The sequence below is a fragment of the Chlamydotis macqueenii genome, chromosome 17 (assembly GCF_036417535.1).
Source record: "Chlamydotis macqueenii isolate bChlMac1 chromosome 17, bChlMac1.mat, whole genome shotgun sequence".
NCBI classification, from domain to species: domain Eukaryota; kingdom Metazoa; phylum Chordata; class Aves; order Otidiformes; family Otididae; genus Chlamydotis; species Chlamydotis macqueenii.
The window spans coordinates 14199933-14220764 of NC_141572.1; the positions used below are offsets into that span (position 1 = coordinate 14199933).

General features: G+C 67.8%; 2 protein-coding genes across 3 annotated transcripts; one reads left to right on the forward strand and one right to left on the reverse strand.

The window, feature by feature from the left end:
- Window positions 1–12: 12 nt before the first annotated feature.
- On the forward strand, window positions 13–8862 carry RASAL1 (RAS protein activator like 1). Of its 2 annotated transcripts, none has more exons than XM_086761258.1 (21): window positions 13–105; window positions 1310–1366; window positions 1462–1575; window positions 1657–1718; window positions 1799–1928; window positions 2631–2712; window positions 2793–2921; window positions 3107–3195; window positions 3291–3408; window positions 3496–3649; window positions 3852–3916; window positions 4038–4150; window positions 4304–4496; window positions 4596–4733; window positions 5539–5674; window positions 5895–6064; window positions 6152–6289; window positions 7106–7241; window positions 7327–7450; window positions 7559–7605; window positions 8489–8862. In XM_086761258.1, exons 1-21 carry the CDS (start codon window positions 41–43, stop codon window positions 8635–8637), a joined length of 2409 nt encoding a protein of 802 aa, XP_086617384.1. In that variant the 5' UTR covers window positions 13–40; the 3' UTR covers window positions 8638–8862. The 2 variants fall into 2 exon arrangements, with proteins under 2 accessions (XP_086617384.1, XP_086617383.1); XM_086761257.1 differs by having other exon boundaries at window positions 26–105; window positions 8515–8862.
- Window positions 8812–18643, reverse strand: DTX1 (deltex E3 ubiquitin ligase 1). Its single transcript, XM_086761259.1, has 10 exons — window positions 18585–18643; window positions 16973–17676; window positions 13082–13724; window positions 11550–11611; window positions 11260–11421; window positions 10982–11043; window positions 10701–10859; window positions 10448–10609; window positions 10281–10370; window positions 8812–9420 (listed from the first exon to the last, which is right to left on the reverse strand). The coding sequence occupies exons 2-10, from the start codon at window positions 17229–17231 to the stop codon at window positions 9196–9198; spliced, it is 1824 nt and encodes a 607-aa protein (XP_086617385.1). The 5' UTR covers window positions 17232–17676; window positions 18585–18643; the 3' UTR covers window positions 8812–9195.
- Window positions 18644–20832: the final 2189 nt, after the last annotated feature.

The following is a 20832-nucleotide window of genomic DNA, read 5'->3' on the forward strand; positions in this document are numbered from 1 at the left end:
GCACCCATTGTGCCCCCCCCCGACTTCGAAGTTCGCCGGCATGGCCAAAACCACGTCCCTGCACTGCCGGGTGGTGGAGGGGAAGGACCTGGCCGCCAAGGACGTGTGAGTGGCTGGGGGGGGCTCTGACCCCCCCCAATTTCCCCCCGGCCCCCACCCTGGGAGATGTGTTTTTTGGGGGGGGGGTGGGCTGGGACCACTGGGTGCTCTGCTCTCCCCTATGATTTTGGGGGTCGCTGCTTGCACCCGTGCTGGCAGGGACCCATTGTCCCAAAGTGAGGGGGGGGTCTGGGGGTGACAGGGGACTGCCAGCACCCTCAGCTCATCTCCCCGCCCCCCGAGGTCTATGAGCCCTCCAACCCCTCGGTGCCCCCCAGCAGGGTGGGCACAGAGCGTCCCCCCAAGGCTGCGGGTAGCACTGGGGGGGGCAGAACCCCACACACCTGCTGGGCATTTGCACCCTTTGGGGAGGGGGGGTGTAAGGGGCGGGGGGGTGCAGGGAGACCCCCTGCCTGCCCCTGCCCCACGGCCACGCCTCGCCGGAGCTGGCAGCCCCGGGCTCCTCCGGATGTGCCAGCCTGGCACCGCCGGCCGCTCCCGGGGCTGGGCAGCGGGGCACGGCGGGGGCAGCGGGGCCTCCCTGCCTCAGTTTCCCCACCCGACCTGTGTCAGCGTGCCGTGCTGGGTGCCCCATCCGGACCCTCCAGGACAGCGATGAGATGCCCAGTGCCGCTGCCAGTTCCCCTCCAAAATCCGGTTTGGGGACATACCGGGGCTGCGGAGGGGCTCGGGCTGACCCGCTCTCGTCCAGGCTCTCGAGGGGGTCGGGAGCTGTCAACCCCACAGCCGAGCTTTGCCTGCCCATCCCTGCGGATCAACCCACAGGTGGAAGAGCCCCGGATCCGGCCCGCGTCCCCTTCTCCCCGTCCTCCCCCGCGGAAGGGGTTAAGGCTGGGAAGGGCCCTGCGCCAGGCCGGTGTCACCCTGACACCGTGGGTTGCCGCAGAAACTCGGGCTGGGCTGTGCTGCTGGGAGACACCGGTACCCACGGGTGGGGGGCCCAGCGGGGTGGCCTGCAGAGGGGGGCCAGGAAAAGGCGCTGTCCCCATCCCGGTGCCACCTACGGGGCCAGGCTGAGACCGGGCAACTCATGTCATCTCCGGGGGCTGGCACTTCACTGGTGGGATTTGAGGTGATGCTGGGCTCTGGCATCCTGAGCCCCCCACCCCACCCCAGCAGCAGCCCCTGAGGATGGGTGAGACCCCCGTATATGGGTGGCTGACCCCCCACACCCACATCCCCTGCCCAGGTCTGGCTCCAGCGATCCCTACTGCCTGGTCAAGGTGGACAACGAGGTGGTGGCCAGGTATGGGCTGGGGTGGGCTGGGGGGACACCATGCCACCCCCATGGGGACCAACACTCTCCCTGGGGGTGCAGCCACCTTCTCCCGTCGCCGGTAGGACGGCCACGGTGTGGAAAAGCCTGAATCCTTTTTGGGGTGAGGAATACACCCTGCGCCTGCCCCACGGCTTCCGCACCCTCGCCGTCTACGTGCTGGATGAGGACACCATCGGGTAGGGGGGACACGGGGGGATATGAGAGGTGACATGTCCCCACCGGTGACCTCTGCGCCCACCGTGTCTCTGCCCTCGCAGGCAGGACGACGTGATCGGCAAGGTCTCGCTCAGCCACCGGCAGATCTCGGCTGAGCCGCGGGGTGAGCGTGGGGCACAGCGAGGGGGCTGGGTGGGGGGGTCCCAGCACCCTTGGGTGCCCACCCCATCCCCTTCTTGGCAGGTGTCGACAGCTGGCTCAGCCTGGCTCCCGTGGACCCCGATGAGGAGGTGCAAGGCGAGATCCACCTGGAGCTGCAGGTCCCCGAGCAAGGCCACCCGCGGGTGCTGCGCTGCCACCTCATCGAGGCCAGGTAGGTGCCACCACCCCGGGGGTCTTATTTTCAGCTGCTGGGGGGTCAGCGGTGGCACAGGGCTCGGCCTCCCCTCTCGGCACTGAGAAGGGCCCTCACTGTGTCCTGCTCGGGGACATCGATGATGCCAACACACATGTGACGATGCTGTAGGGTCTCAGCAGGGAGTGTGCTCCTTCTCATGCTCGGGGGACAGGGGGACAAGGGGCAGAGCTGGGTGGACCTGGGGACAGTCCCCATCCAACCAGCTGGCTCTGGTGCCAAGATTTTTCCCCTTTGGCTTCCAAATTTGGGAAAACTGAGGCACCAGGCTGCCCCACTGCTTTGCTCTGGTGTGTGTGTTTATGTGTCTGCGTGTGCACACGCGTGTCTGCGTGTGCATGTGCGTGTGCCCACACGCACGGCTGCCCAGACGGCAGCGGGCTGCTGGCAGCGGAGCAGGAGGCAGAGGCAGCATCCCGTTGCCATGGCAACCGAAGCGGGTACCAAGGCAACGGGATGGCCTTGGGGACAGCCAGGAGGGACAGCAGAGCCCCCCCCCCCCCCTCCGCTGTGCCATTCAGCCCTCGGGGACCAGGGGAGGAGGGGGCTCCGGGCTGGGGAGTGGGAGGAAAAGGGGGGGACATGGGGGTGCTGTGCCTGTGCCGGCTGGGTGCGAGCTCCCCAGCCACCGCACCCCCACTGACCCCCACCTCCCTGCAGGGACCTGGCCCCCCGAGACCCTTCAGGCACCTCGGACCCTTTCGCCCGGGTGTCGTGCTGCGGGCGCACATTGGAGACGGCCGTGAGTCGGGGTGCTGGGTGCTGGGACCCTGAGGCTCGGGCACCTTGTCCCCTCACGGCCACCAGTCCCTGTCCCCTCAGGTGATTAAAAAAACTCGTTTTCCGCACTGGGACGAGGTGCTGGAGTTCGAGCTGGCGGAGGGCGAAGCCATGCTGAGCGTGGAGGTGTGGGACTGGGACATCGTGGGCAAGAACGACTTCTTGGGATGGGTGAGGGCCTCGGGGCGCGCTGGGGGGCATCTCCGCACCCTCAATGCTCGGGATCCGGGTGCCTGTGGCTCAGGACCCACTGGGATGGGGATGAGGGGGCAGTGCCGCATCCGTGTCCTGGGTGGGAGGGTCTTGGCTGGCAGCACCCCAGCACGCTCAGACCCTGTCTCTGCCCCCCTCCCCAGGCTGAATTCCCCTTGGACGCCATCGGCCCGGATCCCACCAAGGGCTGGTTCCAGCTCCTCCCCTTCCCCAGCACTGCCGAGGAGCCGGGGTGAGTGGGGGGCAAGAGGGGCCAGTCAGCAACCCCAGGAGTGATGGAGGGCGGGGGGTGCAGGGTCCGGCCAAGCCCCTCCGGTGTCGTTGCAGGGGGCGGCTGGGCGCCCTGCGGCTGGCAGTGCGGCTGGTGGAGGACAGGGTGCTGCCCACCCACTGCTACCAGCCCCTCATCCAGCTCCTCACCGAGCCCGTCCTCTACCCGGACCAGGTGGGTGCTGTGGGGTAGGGTGGGGGGTCCCTCAGGGGCAGCTGGGGACCACCCCAGCATGGGGACGTCACCGTGCCCACCCTGCAGCCTGCCACCGGCTCGGCGTTGGCCATCCTGGAGGAGGTGACCTCGGGGGAGAGCAGACAGGACGTGGCCACCAAGCTGGTGAAGATCTTCTTGGGGCAGGGGCTGGCTGTGCCCCTCCTGGACTACCTCACCACCCGCGAGCTGGCCAGGACCAGTAAGCGCCAGGGCATCACCTGCAGCCCCCCCCCAGCCAGGAAATTGGGTTGCTAGAGTCTCCCCGTAGACCCCCACGGGGAGTGGATTGCGGCCACCAAGGGGAAGGCAGGAGAGGTGCCACGTGTCCCCCCTCTCCGGGGTTGGGCACACGAGGGCCGTCGCCATGTGCCTGCCTCACCACAGCCTCTGCGCTCTTCCAGCGGATCCCAACACCCTCTTCCGCTCCAACTCGCTGGCCTCCAAGTCCGTGGAGCAGTTCCTGAAGGTGAGTGCTGGAGGGAACACCAGCTGGGTCCCCACCGCCCCTTTCCCATGATGGGCTGTGTCCCTCAGGAGGTCTGAGAGGGGTTTGGGGACAACGATGGTGACTTCTCCATCCCTTGCAGGTGGTGGGGCTGCCCTACCTGCACGAGGTCCTGAAGCCCGTGGTGAACCGCGTCTTTGAGGAGAAGAAGTACGTGGAGCTGGACCCCGGCAAGATGGAGCTGAGCCGCGGCAGGTGAGTGCAGCAGGGGCAGCTTGAGGGGACCCGGTGCCTGGCACGTCCCAAGCCAGCTCCGTCCCTTGCAGGAGGGGATCACCCGTTGCTGCACAGGTCACCCCGGTGGCTTTTGGGCATCAGGTGCCCCCTGACCCGGCGGTGTCCCCACAGGAGGTTGTCCTTCAAGGGGTCCCTGTCAGAGGCGAGGGTGCGCGAGAGCAGCCTGGAGCTGCTGAAGGGCTACCTGGGGGCCATTGTCGATGCCATCGTGGGCTCGGTGGACAGGTGTCCCCTCCTCATGAGGGTGGCCTTCAAGCAGCTCCGCAGGCGCGTGGAGGAGCGGTTTCCCTCAGAGGAGCACGAGGTGGGGCGGGCAGTGCAGCTGGGGGTCCGCAGGGCGCCGGGACCCCTGCCCCGAGCCCTGAGTTGTCCCTGTCCCTGGGTTGTCCCCATCCCTGGCCAGGAGGCGCGGTACTTCTCCATCAGCGGGTTCCTCTTCCTGCGCTTCTTCGCCCCCGCCGTCCTCACCCCGAAGCTCTTCGGCCTCCGGGAGCAGCACGCTGACCCTCGCACCAGCCGCACGCTCCTGCTGCTCGCCAAGGTGCGCGGAGCCCAGAGAAGGATGGGGACGCTGGGGAGGGACGGGGACACTGCGGAGGGATGGGGACCCTTGAGGAGGGATGGAGACACTGGGGAAAGATGGGGACATCGGGGAGGGATGGGGACCCTTGGGAAGGGATGGGAACACTGTGGAAGGGATGGGGATGCCAGAGAGCTGAGGATGCTGGGAGAGATGGGGTCCTGGGGAAGGGATCGGAATACTAGGGTGGGATGGGGACACTGGGGAGAGATGGGAAACCCAGAGAGGAATGAGGACCCTTGGGGAGGGATGGGAATACTGGAGAGGGATGGGAATCCTTAGGGAGAGATGGGGACGCTGGGGAGGGATAGGGAACCCAGAGAGGGATGGGGACACTGGGAAGGGATGAGGACACTGGGGAAGGATGGGGACCTTGGGGTGGGATGGGGAACCCAGAGAGGGATAGGGACACTGGGGAGGGGTGGGGACCTGGGGAGCAATGGGGATGCTGGGGAGGGACAGTGACTCCAGGGAATGACAGGGATCCCAAGGAGGGCACAGCCGTTCCTGTCCCCGTGCCACATTCCCAGTGGCTCCTTCCCACGCCGCTGGAGGCCAGCCCTGCCCGTCACCGGGCCGTGCCACCACACGTGGGGCACAGCGCAGGAGCCCGCCTGGGGCAGCGCTTGGGTCCCATCACCCCTGGGGCAGCTCCGCTTTTCCCACTTCCCTTCCCAATTCCCAAGCTCCTAGAGGTTCTGGGGAGCGGGCCCCCAGGCCACGGAGGGGTTTTGGCAGCGTGCGCCCTTCCCCGCGCGGGACGCAGGCGCTGCAGAGCATTGGCAACCTGGGGCTGCGGGGCCAGGAGCCATGGATGGCCCCGCTGCACGCCATCCTCCCGCCCAGCGTCACCCGCGTCAAAGCCTTCCTGGACGGCCTGCTCGCCGTGGAGGGCGTCGAGGGTGAGGGGGCAACGCGGGGCGGGGGGCACGGCCGGGCCCACCAACACGGCGGGGCGGCATCGTCCCCGCTGGCTCCCCCTGCGTAGCGGGAGGGTGGGGGCCTGCGGTCGGGGTGAGGCGGCGGCGACTTTGGGGGTAACGCCATCGCCTTTGGGGTGACGCCATCGCCTTTGGGGTGACGCCGTCACCTTCCCGCCCGGCCGTGCCACCGCCACCGCAGCGGGCGAGGGCTCGGGGGCGCTTTTCCACCCCTCGGCCACCATCAAGGAGGGGTACCTGCACACCCGCACGGCGGGGGGGCCCGCCCTGCTGCCCCGCCTCGCCTTCAAGAAGCGGTATTTTTGGCTCAGCGCTGAGGCCCTCACCTACTCCAAATCCCCCGAGTGGCAGGTGGGTGCCGCCCGGGACCCCTACCCCACGGCCAGCGGAGGGGGATGCGGGCGTGGAGTGAGCAGCGGTGTTTCGGGGTGTCCCCAGGTGCGCTGCTCCATCCCCGTGGGGCGCATGCGGGCAGTGGAGCGGGTGGACGAGGGCGCCTTCCAGCACCCCCACGTCATGCAGATCGTGGCACAGGATGGTGCTGGGCAGCTCTGCACCACCTACATCCAGTGCAAGGTGGGTGCCCCCCCACCCCGACCTGGGCGCCCTGGGAAACCCCCACCCCAGCACCCAGGGAGCACCCACCCCAGGACCCATCCATGGGGCACCCCTAGGTCCCACAAGGACAACGGAATGGTCCTGGTCCCAAATCCATTTATATACCCAGGCACTGGGAAGACTGGGGTGCCCAGCCCTGGCTGTACTGGGTCGAGGGGATGTGTGGGCACTGGCTGTGCTGGGATCAATGGGGTATTCAGGTCTGGGGTACTGTGATCACTGGGATACCTAGCCAGATCTGTACTGGGTCACTGGGGTCACCGGGGTCCTAGCCCTACTAGTCCTGGGGTCACTGGGGTATTCAGACAGATCTGTACTGGATTCACTGGGTACCAGCTCTAGGGTACTGGAGTCACTGGGGTACCAGCTCTAGGGTACCGGGATCACTGGGATATCCAGCTGTATCTGTACTGGGATCAGTGGGGTCCCAGCCCTGTCTGTACTGGGGTCACTGGGGTACCAGCCCTGTCTGTACTGGGGCCACTGGGGCACCAGCTGTGGTGTACTGGGATCAGTGGGGTCCCAGCCCTGTCTGTACTGGGGTCACTGGAATTCCAGCCCTCTTTGTACTGGGGTCACTGGGGTACCCCGTCTCCCGCAGTGCCACACCCCACCAGTCCTACCTGGGCAGCTTTGCCATCAAACCATCACTCCCGGTCACCCAGCTGTGGCGCCCACTGTCATCCTCCTCCTCCTGCCCCCTGCCACCCGTGCCCGGCGCAGGGTGCCCGCGTGTGCCCACCTCCGTGCCACCCTCCCTCCCTGTCCCCGCAGAGCGCCCAGGAGCTGTGGCAGTGGCTGTGGGTGCTGCGACAGGCCAGCGGCGCCAACCGGGCCATGCTGCCCACTTGTCACCCGGGCACCTTCCGTGCCGGCCGCTGGACCTGCTGCCTGCAGCCTGTCCGCACCGGTAAGGCCGGGGGGCACCGCGGGGCGGGGGTGTCCCCTGGGTAACGGGGTGCAGGGGGTACCCCCACGGCCCCTGTCGTCGGCAGCGCCTGGATGCAGCCGGACCCACGGCACGGTGGTGGCTCCGGGCGAGTGGACGGACCCCCTGGACCCCGCGGCGGCCGCGCAGACCCTCTACGGGCACCTACGGCGGGCAGCGGCCCGGCTGCGGTGAGGTTGGGGGGTGCCGGTACCCTGCCGGCCCGGTGCGGGGGTCCCAGAGGACCCTTGGGTGCTCGTGGGCAGGGTGGGAGCGTGCTGAGGGTCTCTGTCCCGCAGGGCCGAGGGCAGTGTGGCATCTGAGCCCCCCTGCCAGGGGCAGGCAGGTATGGGGGGCTGCGGGGGGCGCGGGGAGTCATGGGGACCCTGCACACGTGCACGCACTTGCACACGCATGCATATGTACATATTTGCACAGGCATCCACACGCTTGCATGCAGTTGCACATGCATGCACACATACGCACACAGTTGCACACACGTGCACAGGCATGCACACGCTTGCAGGTTGTTGCACACACTTGCGTGTGCATGCACGTACTTGCACAAGAATGCACACTCACGCCCATGCATGCACACACTTGCATGCAGCAGCACATACTTGCACACGCTTCCACGGGGCTGAACACGCTTGCACATACATGCACATCTTGCACACGCGTGCACACGGCCACGCACACCCCGCACCCACAGCCAACACTCCGCTGGTTCCCTCCACCAGAGGACAGCAAATACGCGCGGCCACGGACACGCGGACACGCGGACACGCGCCCAGCTGGATGCACAACGCACGCCCACGCACACCCCCCCGCACACCCCTCCGTCCCCACACACACTCACCCACTCCCCGCGCGCGCACACACATTTCCACGCACACCCTCCCCCCCACCAGTGCCTGTCCGTGTCCGTGGGGACATTGGGAGAGGGGTGGGAGGGATGGATGAGGGGCGGTGGCACGAGCTGGGAGGTAGTGGGATGGGTGGACACGGGGGTGGGACGGGTCCGTGGGTGCGTGTCACAGGTGGGTTCTGGGGGGAGATTTCGGGGGGGAGGGGCTGCGGGTGGGTGCCGGGTGGGGGTGCCTGGTGGGTGGGTGCCGCGGGTGGGTGCCGGGGGGTGGGGTTGGCTGGGTGGGTGGGTGCCGGGGGTCGTGGCTGGTGGGTGGGTGCCGCGGGTGGGTGCCGGCCGCTGACCCAGCCGCGGGGCGCAGGCGAGCCGGTCGAGGGGCGGCTGCAGGCGGTGCTGCGGGACCTAGACATCGCCCACGACGCCTTCGCCCACCGGGACGGCGCCCACGGGCCGCCCCCGAGCCCCTCCCCGCCCCCGAGCCCCACCCCAGCCCCGGCGCCCACCACCTAAATGGAGGCGAAGGGGACTACAGCTCCCAGCATGCCCTGCAGCCCCGCCACCCCAGCCCCGCCTGCCCGTGCCGCGAGGGCTGCTGGGAGCTGTAGTCCCCTCCTCCTTCCCTCTGCGTGGGGACCTCATCCCACCCTCAGCGACACCCCACGGGAGGTGCAGGGACACGGAGGGGACGCTGTCCCGGCGCGGGGTGTATTCTGTAACACAGAGATGTACACATGGCACCGGCTGTACGCGGCTCCGTGGGGCAGCGGCGGGTGGCACGGGTGGCACGGGCGGCTGACGCGCAAAGACGCGACGGGTAGAAAAAAAAAAAAAAAAAAAAAAAAAAAGAAAAGCACCAGCCCACGATGCTATCGCCACGGGAGCGGGGCGAACCGGGACGGGGAGAGAGAGGGGACACGAGGACAGGTGGCACGGGTGGCACGGGGTGGCCTAGGACAAGCCCACCCGGCTGGGCTGCGGCGTCGGCAGCGAAGCGGCGCGGGCGGCAGCGGCGGGGGCGAGGGGGACTCGCGGGGGCGAGCGGATGGTGGGGAGCCCCTCACCCTTGCCTCAGTCCTTCAGGGTGGCCTCGGAGACGCCCTGGGCCAGCAGCTCGGCCAGGACGTTGTCCAGGTAGTTGGGGTCGGGGTAGCCGTGACCCGTCAGGTTGGAGCCGAACTCGGTCTTGTGGTGGATCTCGTTCCACACCACCGTGTCCGACTCCCCCGTGGTGTTGGAGGTGCCGATGGTGAAGATGAGCCGCCGGTCCCAGGCCACGATCAGCAGCTTCAGCACCTGCGGAGGGTGGGTACGGCCCTCGCTCGCCCCGCTGAGCGCCCCCAGCCCTCCTCCCGCCCGGCATGGCACCCAGCACCCCGGGGGGCAGGGTTCAGCCCCGGCACAGTGCCTGCACGGTGCCACCCTTCCCTGTGGCACACCCCAGCCCCACCCCAGCACTGCTGCATCCTCCCCATCCCATCCCATCCCATCCCATCCCATCCCTCCCCATCCCATCCCATCCCATCCCATCCCTCCCCATCCCATCCCATCCCATCCTTCCCATTGTATCCCATCCCTTCTCATTGTATATCATTCCATTCTTTCCCATTCTATCCCATTCCATGTCTTCCCATCCCTTCCCATTCCATCCCATCCTTTCCCAGTCTATCCCATCCCTTCCTTTCTTTCCCATCTCTTCCCACCCCATCACATCCTTACCATCCCATCCCTTCCCATCCCATTCCCTTCCCATCCTATCCCATCTCATCCCATCCCTTCTCTTCCCATCCCATACCCTCCCCATTTTATCCTACTCCCTCCCATCCCATCCCATTCCTTCCCCATTTTATCCCATCTCATCCACCTTCCCTTCTCATTCTATTGCATTCCATCCCTTCCCATCCCTTCACTTCCCACCTCATCCCATTCCCTCCCCATTTTATCCCATCCCATCCCATCCACCTTCCCATCCCATGCCATCCCATGCCATCCCATGCCATCCCATCCCATCCCATCCCACTTCATCCCACTCCATCCAGTCCACATTCCCTTCTCATTCTATTGCATTCCATTCCTTCCCATCCAATCCCTTCTCACCCCATGCCATCCCATGCCACCCCATCCCATCCCATCCCAGTGCCACCGGGGACGCCCACCTTCCTGCCCTTCTCGTTGTCGGGCAGGTAGCAGTGCCGGGGGAAGCCGCGTGCCGTGAACTTCTTGCCGGGATTGGGGTGCTCCGGCCCCTGGGTGGGAGGGGCAGCGGGGTGAGCGGGTGGCCCCCAGCCCGGCGGGGGTCCCGGGTGCGGGGAGCCCTCCTCACCTGGATGCCGGTGGGGATGTCGTAGACGATCCGGATGGTTTTGGAGTCGGTGTAACCCGGGAGGGAGTGGGGGATGAGGTGAAACTCCATCTTCCCGGGGGGCTGCGTGCCCGTTTTCTCCCCGTAGATGGCCTTGCAGGTGGGGCACTGCAGGCTGCCGTCCTGCGTGGGCACCCAGCTGGGCGTCAGGGGGAGGGCGCCCACCCCGCAGCACCAACGGGCGACGGCGGGGCGGGGGACTGTCCCGGCTCACCTTGTTGCCGTTGTTGTACATGGCCAGCAGGCAGAGGAGGTGGTACATGTGCCCGCACTTGCCCAGCTTGCCCACCAGCTCGGGTTTGATGCCCCCGCGGTGCAGGACGCCCTCATAGCCGGAGGAGGTGACCAGCCGCTCCATGCAGATGGTGCAATCCTGCCGGGAGCGGGGCATCAGCACCCACCTGCGATGGGGGCTGCCCACGCCTCTCCCAACACCCGGAACCACCCCGGGGTGACCCCGTGGGCCCGGCCGCCGCGCCCGGGGGTCCCCCTCACCTCATCCGGGGGGTTCTTCACCTTCTGGATGTAGCGGCGCACCACGTCCTCGGGGGTCTTGCCTGCGGCGGGGGGGATGCCATCAGAGCCCGCCTGCGGTGCCCCCAACCCCCTGCCACCAGGATGGGGACACACAGCAGGCGGCACGGGGGAGCCACAGGCATCACCCCAAAAACCTTTGGGAAAACCCCTTGGGGGTCCCACCCTGGCAGGCAGCAGCAGCGCCCATGCCTCAGTTTCCCCTCTGAGGGCGCGCAGGGAGGCCAGCAGCTCCTTACTTTTTTTGAGGTGCTTCTTTTTGGTTTTCCTGCAGATGCCGTTGACCCCGGGCACGGGTTTGATGTCGCTCTTGCTGACAGGCGGCGGGTGCAGGATGGGTTTGGGGGCGCGGGTCAGGCAGACGGGCAGCCCGGCGGCGCACATCAGGATGCCAGTCATCCCTGCGCCGGGGGAGAGGGGCTGTCCGTCTGTCCTCCCCGACTCCGTCCCCACTGCCTGGCCGGGCCCCAGCCCCTCAAGCCTACGATGTCACCCCATGGTGACACCAGGCCAGTGTCACCTCCCTTACCTGCCAGGGCGGGATGGACGGGGCCGGTCCCGTTCAGGTTCTTGACGGGGAGGGCTGGCACCCTGCGCGGGGACAGGAGGGGAAGGGGGTCAACCGGGCCTCCACACGTGGCACATCCCCAGGGCATCATCCTCCCCATGGGATGCAGGACAGGGATGGCCTGGGTGGTTGCTGTCACCCAGTTGCCACGTGTCCGTCGCCCAGTGCTATGTGTCTGTCACCCAGAGCCACAGGTCCATCAGCCAGTGGCATGTATCCATCCCCCAGTGCCACGTGTCCATCCCCCAGTACCACACGTCCATCACCCAGGACGTGTCCTTCACCCAGTGCCATGTATCCGTCCCCCAGTGCCATGTGTCCATCACCCAGTATCATGTGTCCATCCCCCAGTGCCACATATCCATCCCCCAGTGCCACGTATCCATCACCCAGTGCCATGTATCCGTCCCCCAGTGCCATGTATCCATCACCCAGTGCTATGCATCCATCCCTGGGCACCCAATGGCACTGGGGACATCACCTCCTCCTTGTTCTCATCGGGATGTCCCAATGGTGACACCTCACCCATTGCCCTGGCCATCGCTCCCGTGCCCCACGGGGACCCTCACCCCTCCAGGGCCACCAGCACCAAGACCCCTGGGGCGACGGCACCGTGACCCCGCCAACCCAGGGTACCTTCCGCCTGACCCCGCAGCTAAGTGTGCAGCCGTGCGTGCGTGGTGCTGGGTGTGCACCCGTGTGTGCACCCATGGCTGGGTGTGCACTCGCGCGTGCAAGGCAGGCGGACGGGCGTGCAAGCAGAGGTGGGTGGGAGCAGCCAGAGGGAGGGACGGGGAGACTGGGAAGGGGATGGATGGAGGGAAAGGTGGGTGGATGGCTGGAACGGGGCAGGCACTGGGACAGAGGATGAACAAGGAAGCGCAGCAGAGCAGCCCCGCACGGTGCCTGAGCGCTTTCATCATGGTGATGAGCTCGTCAGTGCTCAGCCCCACAGACACCGGGGCTGTGGGCGCTTCCCGCTGCCAAAGCTGCGCTTACCCACGCCAAGACCAGGGCAGCGGTGGGGGTCCCAGCCCAGCCCCCTCTCCCCACCAGGGTCTTCCTGGCCCCCTCCTACCTGTCCATGGTGACGCGTGGGACAGGGCCTGTGTGTTGGGACGGGGACAGTGATGGGGACAGAGACTGCCTGGCCCAGCACCCCGCACATGGAAGCGAAAGCAGCACGTCAGCAGGGGAAGGAAACGCGCCAGAACCTGCCCCCCCACCCCATCCCCAGCTGGGACCCCTGGGCCACCCCACCGGAGGTCTGCTCACCCACCCGCATCCCCTCGGCGAGTCATCCCCACCCACGCAGGGGACACCGGGGCTGCGGTCCCCGCGCCTGTGTCCTCCCCAGAGACCTGCGTGGTGGCACCGGGCCATGAGCCGGCGTCGTGGACCAGGCAACTCGGTCTCCGGCCAGCGTGGCAGGGGGTGACACGGCGCACCGCCACCGTCCCCTTCCCCGGGCCACCCTCCCGCAGCCGGCTTACCCCGGGGGGACGGTGGCACGGGTGCCGAGTCCGCTCCCCCGTTGCGTGCCGGGATGGTTGAGGTTGTTGAGCCCGGGCAGCGGTGCCACCCCGCCGGGAGCGAACGTCCCGCCGGACACCCTCAGCCCCTCGCCCTTGGCCGCGCCGCCCGTCACCGCCGCCGTCCCCGTGGGCCACAGAGCCGTCCCGGCAAAGGTGCTGCTCTGCCGGACGGCGCCCGGGTAGAGCTTGCGGCGTTGGGAAGCCAGGATGGCGTTGGAGGCGGCGCGGGTGCTGTTGACCAGCAGGCACTGCGGGCAGGAGCAGGGCGTCCCCGTGCTGGTGCCCACCGGCCACGACTGCGATTTGGGGATGGAGCCCATAGTGAGGGGGTACGCCAGGTCCATGCGGCGCCGCAGCCGGCGCCTGCGCTGGGTTTGCCGGTTCATTTGGGACATGCTGCTGAAGTAGATGAGGTAGCAGAAGCCCAGGGAGGAGAGGTCCAGCCAAGGGTGCTGCTTCTCGTAGGCGTTCTGGATGGTGATGCAGATGTCCATGTCGTAGGGCGTCCAGGAGCTGTTGTCGTTCTCCCACTCCCACACGATGCCCTTCCCCGGGGCCGAGGACGGGTCGTAGAAATTCCTCCGTACCGGGCGCATGGTCCCTGGGAAGACAGCGGAGGGGTGAGCACCCGCGGGGTGCCAGCACGCCAGGGTGCCGGCGGAGGGACCCATGTCCGGTTCCCAGCCCGCCGCCTCGCAGGGATGGGGCCGCGGAGACACTTCAGGGTGCGAGCACCCACTCTCACCCCACTCAAAGCATTGCGGGGCGCGGGGAGGCTGACAGCCCCCGCGTCCCGACAGCAGGCACCGCCTCCCCTCTGCCGCGGCCTGCGACGGATCGATCGGCGTGTCTGCGGGGCTGCGTGTCCCCGGGGACTCATCAGGCCCAACATCCCTATGTCAGCCGTGGCGGCAGCGGTGGCGGTGGCTTGGCCGGCAGCTGGGCTGCCAGCGGTCAGGATCACGGCCCTGCCGCCATGGGAAGGGCTATGCCGCTCGGCCTCCAGCGCCTTTTCCCATCCCTCTGGTCCAGGCCCATCTCCATGCAGCATTTCCCGGTCAGGATGGGTTTCCTGACAGCTGCCGCAGCTCCGGCCGGCGCTGGCAGTCACGGAGCCAGGCGTTGGCTGCCAGGCACGGCCAAATCCTGGCCCCTTGTTGCCTGTTTACGCCCCAGTTGGATGCTGCAGCCAGCACTGACACTATGGGGTGAGGCATCACAGCCCCTTCCTCAAGCTGCGTCCCCGGCAGCGCCCGCGCGGCACCGTGCCTCCCTATCCCCTCGCTGGCACCATTTGCCCAGCCCGATTAACGCCGCTAATAACGCTCATTAATCATCGGCCGCGTCGGGCGGCAGAGCCTGGCCCCAGCTGCCGGCTGGTGCTGAGGCAGCTCCACCGGCGGCCCCGCGGGAGGGAGGCAGGGAGGCCGTTCACCCCGCGCCGGCAGCGCCCGGAGAATCGCTCATCCCCGCGTCCACTCCCGCCCGCATCTCAAATCCCACTGCCCGCTCACGTCCACATCCCGCTCACATCCGTGCCCTGCATCCCGCCTGCATTCACATCCCTGCCTGCCTCCTTGCATCCACGTCCCCCATCCCCCATCCCACATCTCGCTCACATCCATGGTCCTTGCATCCACATCCCACATCCTGCTGGGGCTTCCAAGCACATCTCGCATGCTACTGCCCACTCGCATCCACATCCTGCATCCCACTGCCCGCTCGTAACCATATCCCACATCCTGCTGCGCCTTGCAACTGCATCCTGCATCCCGCTGCCCGCTCACATCCGCATCCTGCATCCCGCTGCCTGCTTGCAACTGCATCCTGCATCCCGCTGCCCACTCACATCCATATTCTGCATCCCACTGCCCACTCGCAACCGCATCCCCCATCCCACTGCCCACTCGCGTCCACATCCTGCATTCCGCATCCCACTGCCTGCTCGCAACCGCATCCCGCATCCCGCTGGTCCTTGCATCCACATCCTACATCCCACTGGGCCTTGCAACAGCATCCTGCATCTCATTGTCCACTCAAAACTGCCATCCTGCATCCCGCTGCCCACTCGCAACCGCATCCCGCATCCCGCATCCCGCTGGGCCTTGCAATCGCATCTACATTCCACATCCTCCTGCCACTTGCAACTGCATCCCGCATCCTGCTGCCCACTTGCATCCACATCCCACATCCTACATCCCACTGGGCCTTGCAACTGCATCCCACATCCCACTGCCTGCTCGCATCCACATCCCGCGTCCTGCTGCCTGCTCGCAACAGCATCCACATCCTGTTGTCCGCTCGCATCCACATCCCGCATCCTGCTGCCACAGGGCAGAGGAGGACAAGGGCAGGACAGCCCAGCCCGGTCCCCGAGGGCCACCAGCCGAGGTCCCCCCCCCAGGGCCACAGGGAGGGGACGCGCGTCCTCACTGCTGGGAACAGGGTCACCTCGTTTCGCACCGGCGCCGTTTCCCCTTCGGTTTCCCCCTCCCAGGCCCGCGTTCTGCGTCCCCGTGCCACAGCAGGCACCAGGACCCCCCTCGGTACCGGGGACCCTCGTGTCCCCGAGTGCCACCGTGCTCCAGAGGTATCTGACAGCCTCCAAACCCGGCCTGCCCAGGCCATGTCCCAGGGCAGAGGTGACGGCTGGAAGCGGATTCAGGGATGGAGCGCATGGAGATGGCAATGCCAGGGCTGGAGCCAAAGCGATGGCCGTGTCCCCTCCGGTGACATCCCTGGGGACAGCGAGGCAGGTCGTCCCTTGCCGAGCCCGTGACCGATTCAGAGCCAGGCCTGATGGCAGAAGCGGGGTGGCGGGTGCCTGGCTCGGTCCCCTCGGTCCCCAGCCCACCACAGGAGCCACAGCCGCACGCAAGGCCGTTGGCCACTGCGGTGACCGGGAACGGTGACATCGGTGGCTGGGGGGATGTGGCCACGGGGGTCCTGCTAGTTTGGGGGGGGGTCACTTGGTGCATGCAAGCAGGGACGGCCAGGAGAGCACCCGAAGCAGCGCGTCTCCAGCGGCACGGCCGGTGCGTGTCAGTTTAATGGGTCACACCGTGACGGGGACACATTTAACGGGGTCTGGGCTCGGCACCGGCACGGGACCGGTTTTAATTTCCCCCGAGGACGCGTGGCCTGGATGCGCGCCGCAGCACGGCACCGTCAGCAGGCGGGCACCAACTGCCACAGCTGCACGGCTGCAGCCAGCCCAGTGCCTGCCGCAGCTCCCTGCACCCAAACTGGGGCCTCCCCAGTTCCTTGGGGAGCTGGGATGGAGCAGCTTCGTGGGGCAGACGGGTGGGCAGCGGGACAGCGGCATCCAGCACGGCACCCAGCGGGGCGAGGGGGGGAAAAGGAATGGGGGGGACAGATGGACGGATGGATGGATGGATGGAAGGATGGAAGGATGGATGAAGGGATGGAAGGAAGGATGGATGGAAGAAAGGATGGAAGAATGGATGGATGGAGGGATGGAAGGATGGATGGATGGATGGGTGAATGGAAGGATGGATGGATGGAAAGATGGATGGATGGGTCGATGGAAGGAAGGATAGACGTAGGAATGGAAGGATGCATGGATGGATGGATGGATGGATGCATGGATGCATGGAAAGATGGATGGATGGGTGGATGGACGGAAGGACGGAAGGATGGATGGACATAGGGATGGAAGGATGCATGGATGGATGGTAAGATGGATGGATGAGTGGATGGACAGAATGACGGAAGGATGGAAGGATGGATGGACGGATGGATGGAAGGATGGATGGGTGAATGGACAGACAGAGGGATGGAAGGATGGATGGGTGGACAGATGTTCCCAACTCGGCGCCAGCCCCTTACCGGTGTCCTGCCGGAACTGGTGCATGGACTGGAGATCGATGATGTAGGGTGCCAGCTGGACGTCGACCTGGCCCAGCACCACGCTGCCGCGGGCGTCCTCCTTCAGCACGTTCTCGATGTGGTGGCAGACGGCGGCCGAGTAGGGCCGCCAGCGCCCATGCTCGTTCAGCCACTCCCACACCACCACGCGCGCCAGGTTTTGCGGGGGAAAGCCCAGGCCACCGGAGGCCAGCATGGCCCCTGAGCCCTGCCGCGCCATGCCAGGGGGACAGCGGCTCGGCCCCGTGCCGGGATGGGGGTCACCCGGAGCCCCTCCGAATCCTCCTCTTGGCTCCCGCCGGCCGTGAGCTCCGGAGCTCAGCAGAGCAAACGCCGCATGGCACTGCCAGCCAGGTCCCCGAGGTCCCCGAGCCGTCCGGTCCCACTCCCCCGAGGCCGCAGCGCTGGGCTGGGGCCATCCATCACCCGGCACGTCTTCCTCAGCCCTTCCTCCTCCCCGCGGGGCTGGCAGGGCTCAGGCTCCAAAAAAGTCACCAAGACCCCTCCCGGGCCGATGGCTCGAGGGCGGCTGGCGGCCACAGATGACACTGGGGACACGCGGTGCTGTCCCCAAGGCACCCCCTCCTCCTCTTCTTACTCGTGTCCCGTCGTTCGGCCTGTGTCCTTGGCGGCTGCGTTGTCAAATGAAGGGGGGGGGTTGTCACCTGTAAAACAGGGGTCACGGCGGCGCTGGTCACCCCGGGCTGGGGGACTGTCCCCGTCACCCCCTGTGGGGACAACGGGCAGCGAGGCCGCTGCGCCCGCAGCCCTGCCGCCGTGGGCTGCCTGCCAGCCCCAGCCCGCTGCCGGAGGACGTGACAGAGGGGACAAGGCTTGGGGGGGGACACAGGTGACCCCGGTCACGGCCCCGGTGGGCTGGTGGGGACCCTGCAAGAGCCCCGGCGCTCCCTGCCCAGGCGGTTTGGGTGCCGGGGAGGCCGTGGCCCCCCAGCTGGCTCCAGCCGCCGCTGATTTATGATCTGCACTGCAGGCATCGGGCTGGGGGCGACGCTCGCCTCGGCCCCCCACGCCCCGCGCCAGCCCCTTGCCCACCCCAGCCCCACGGGGTGGTGGGTGGGGTGGGGGGGATGTCATCACGCAGAGAGACGGAGGGACACGGGCGGGCACACAGAGACACGCCGACACGGAGACGCAGGCATGGGCACACGCGCTGGCACACGCACGGCCGGGCGGCGGGACCGAGACGGGGGGACGCGGGGACCCACGACCACGCAACACGCGCCCCCCACCCCCAACCCACACCCACCCAGGGATGCACACACACACGCGCACCGACACGGGCGGGCGCACACGCGCACCCTCACACCTCCCACATGCGTGTGCGCCCGCCGTGACCTCGAGCACCGGTGGGACCCTCGCCCCAATCCCCCCCACCCCACGCGGGACCGGGCTGTGGGGATGAGCCCCCCCGGCTGCTCTGGTGGGGGGGGGAAGGCCAGGCCCGACCCCCGGTGCACGGTTCCCCCCGCCCCGGGTGCACGGTCCCGCCGCCCCCCCCCGCACCGGAGCCCCCCGCCCCCCGCCCGGCACGGTCCGCGCCCGGTACCGGTACCTCCGGCAGCCGCAGCCGCGGCGTGGGGAGCGGGAGGAGCGGGGTTGCGGGGCCGGGCGGCGGCGGCAGCGGCGGCAGCGCTCCGGCAGCGCCAGGCAAACACGGGCACCGGCGGCGGCGCGCACGGCTGCGCGGGCACCCGCACCGGGCACCCGCACTGGGACCTAGCACCGGCACCGGGACCGGCGACACTCACCGGCCATCCGCAGCGGGACCGGGGACATGCACCAGGCACCCGCACCGGGAACGGGGACCCGCACCGGGACCGGGAATATACACCGGGCACCCGCACCGGGCACCCGCACCCGGACTGGGGTCACGCGCCGGGACCGGCGACATGCATCAGGCACACACACCCAGGAGCAGGGACCCGCACCGGACACCCGCACCGGAACCAAGGACCCGCACCGGTGCTGGGCACCCACACCGGACCCAGGGACCCGCACTGGGCACCCGCATCAGGACCGGACACCCGCACCTTGTCTCCCTCAGGGCTCGTGGTTCCCGCAGCCCCGTGGGGAAACTGAGGCACGGGAGGTGGCAGGAGGCCCCGAGCAGCGCGGACGCCCCAGTGTCTGCCCTGCTTGCCCCCATCGCCCCCCCCAGGGACAGGTTTGGGGACAGGGGGGTTGTTCCTCCCAGGACACTTGTGGGCCGCGGGGCTGGCCAGGGGTGGTCGGGGGCTGGGTAGCCATGGCCATGGTGGCCTGGGCCACCGGAGGGGTCCCAGCTGCAGCTTGGTCCTGCCGTGAGCACCCACCCACAGGGCTGGACGGGGCATCCCCGCAGTGGGGGAGACAGCTCCCCTGGAGCCACCCACGGCCCCATCCATGCAATGAGCTGCACCCGGGTCTCATGACAGGAGCCAGCCCCAGGGCAAATGGGGCTGGAGGCTGGCACCCTATGCCTTGGCTCAGGCCAGGGTGGGGGTCCCGGGGAGCTGCTCTGTGAGCCCCACCAGCACCCTCAGGACCCACCAGCAGCCTTTTCCCACCCTAGCACGCCCCACGCCTGGGCAGGCAGCCAGGCCGGGAGGGCACATGCTGTTTGGGGAGCCAAGGGGGTCGCAGAGGCAGTTGGGGGGACATAGAGCTGGGGACATTAGTGGGGACACAGGGCAGTGCCCTGCGGATGCCGGTAACTGCCCCGTGTGGGTCACCCCGCACCCTCCAGCACTCCCCTGCCCCGGGAGCCTCATTTAAGCTCAGCCCTGAGCCCTGGTCCCTGCCTGGGCCACGGTGTGGGGACGGAGCTGGGATGGGGACATGGAGCTGGGTCAGGGACCTAGGATGGGGACATGGAGCTGGGATGGGGACATGGAGCTGGGTCAGGGACCTAGGATGGGGACATGGAGCTGGGATGGGGACATGGAGCTGGGTCAGGGACCTGGTGTGGGGGCATGGAGCTGCGACAGGAACATGGAGCTGGGCCATGGTGTGGGAACACAGAGCTGGGACAGGGACATGGCGTGGGGACATGGAGCTGGAACAGGGACACGGAGCTGGGACAGGGACATGGCGTGGGGACACAGAGCTGGGACAGGGACATGGAGCTAGGAATGATGTGGGGATATGGAGCTAGGAATGATGTGGGGACACAGAGCTGGGACAGGAAGCTGGGATGGGGACATGGAGCTGGCACAGGGACATGGAGATGGGACATGGTGTGGGGACATGGAGCTGGGGCAGGGATGTGGCATGGAGACACGGAGCTGGGGCAGGGACCTGGAGCTGGGACATGGAGCCAGAGCAGGGACCTGGAGCTGGGACATGGCATGGGGACATGGAACTGGGCCATGGCCTGGGGACCTGGGACAGGGACAGGGCACGGGGCCATGGAGCCGGGCTGACACCCACCCGAGGAGCCCTGATGGGACACCAGCCATCAAGCAGGGGGTGCTCCTGGGTGTGGGGACCCCGGGGCCGGGGGGTCGCCTGACACAAGGGCACGCTGGGTGGAGGGGCACCCATGGGTGCGGGGGGAACCCTCCCCCATCCGCTCCAGTGCAGAGCCCTCCTGCCCCGGGGCAGGGGGGGCCAGGCAGAGCACAGCCCCCCACACCCCCACCCCACAGACGGGGGGCCGCCTGCGTGGGGTCCCCGTGGGGAGGGACCCTGCGGGTTAGCAGGCAGCGACCACCCCCCCACCCCCGGCAGGGACCACCCACGCACTGCCCAGCGCGGGACCACACACACGCACACATGGGAGAGGCAGGCGGGAGAGCAGACAGGCAGGCATACACACAACC

Coding starts and splice junctions, on each gene's coding strand:
- RASAL1 (XM_086761257.1), top strand. CDS start 41: ATGGCCAAAACCACGTCCCTGCACTGCCGGGTGGTGGAGGGGAAGGAC. Junction 3,196..3,290: donor AGCACTGCCGAGGAGCCGGG/GTGAGTGGGGGG, acceptor GTGTCGTTGCAG/GGGGCGGCTGGGCGCCCTGC. Junction 4,734..5,538: donor CGCTCCTGCTGCTCGCCAAG/GTGCGCGGAGCC, acceptor CGCGGGACGCAG/GCGCTGCAGAGCATTGGCAA.
- DTX1 (XM_086761259.1), bottom strand. CDS start 17,231: ATGGCGCGGCAGGGCTCAGGGGCCATGCTGGCCTCCGGTGGCCTGGGC. Junction 11,422..11,549: donor CGTCCATCCCGCCCTGGCAG/GTAAGGGAGGTG, acceptor CCCCCGGCGCAG/GGATGACTGGCATCCTGATG. Junction 11,044..11,259: donor AAAGAAGCACCTCAAAAAAA/GTAAGGAGCTGC, acceptor CCCCCGCCGCAG/GCAAGACCCCCGAGGACGTG.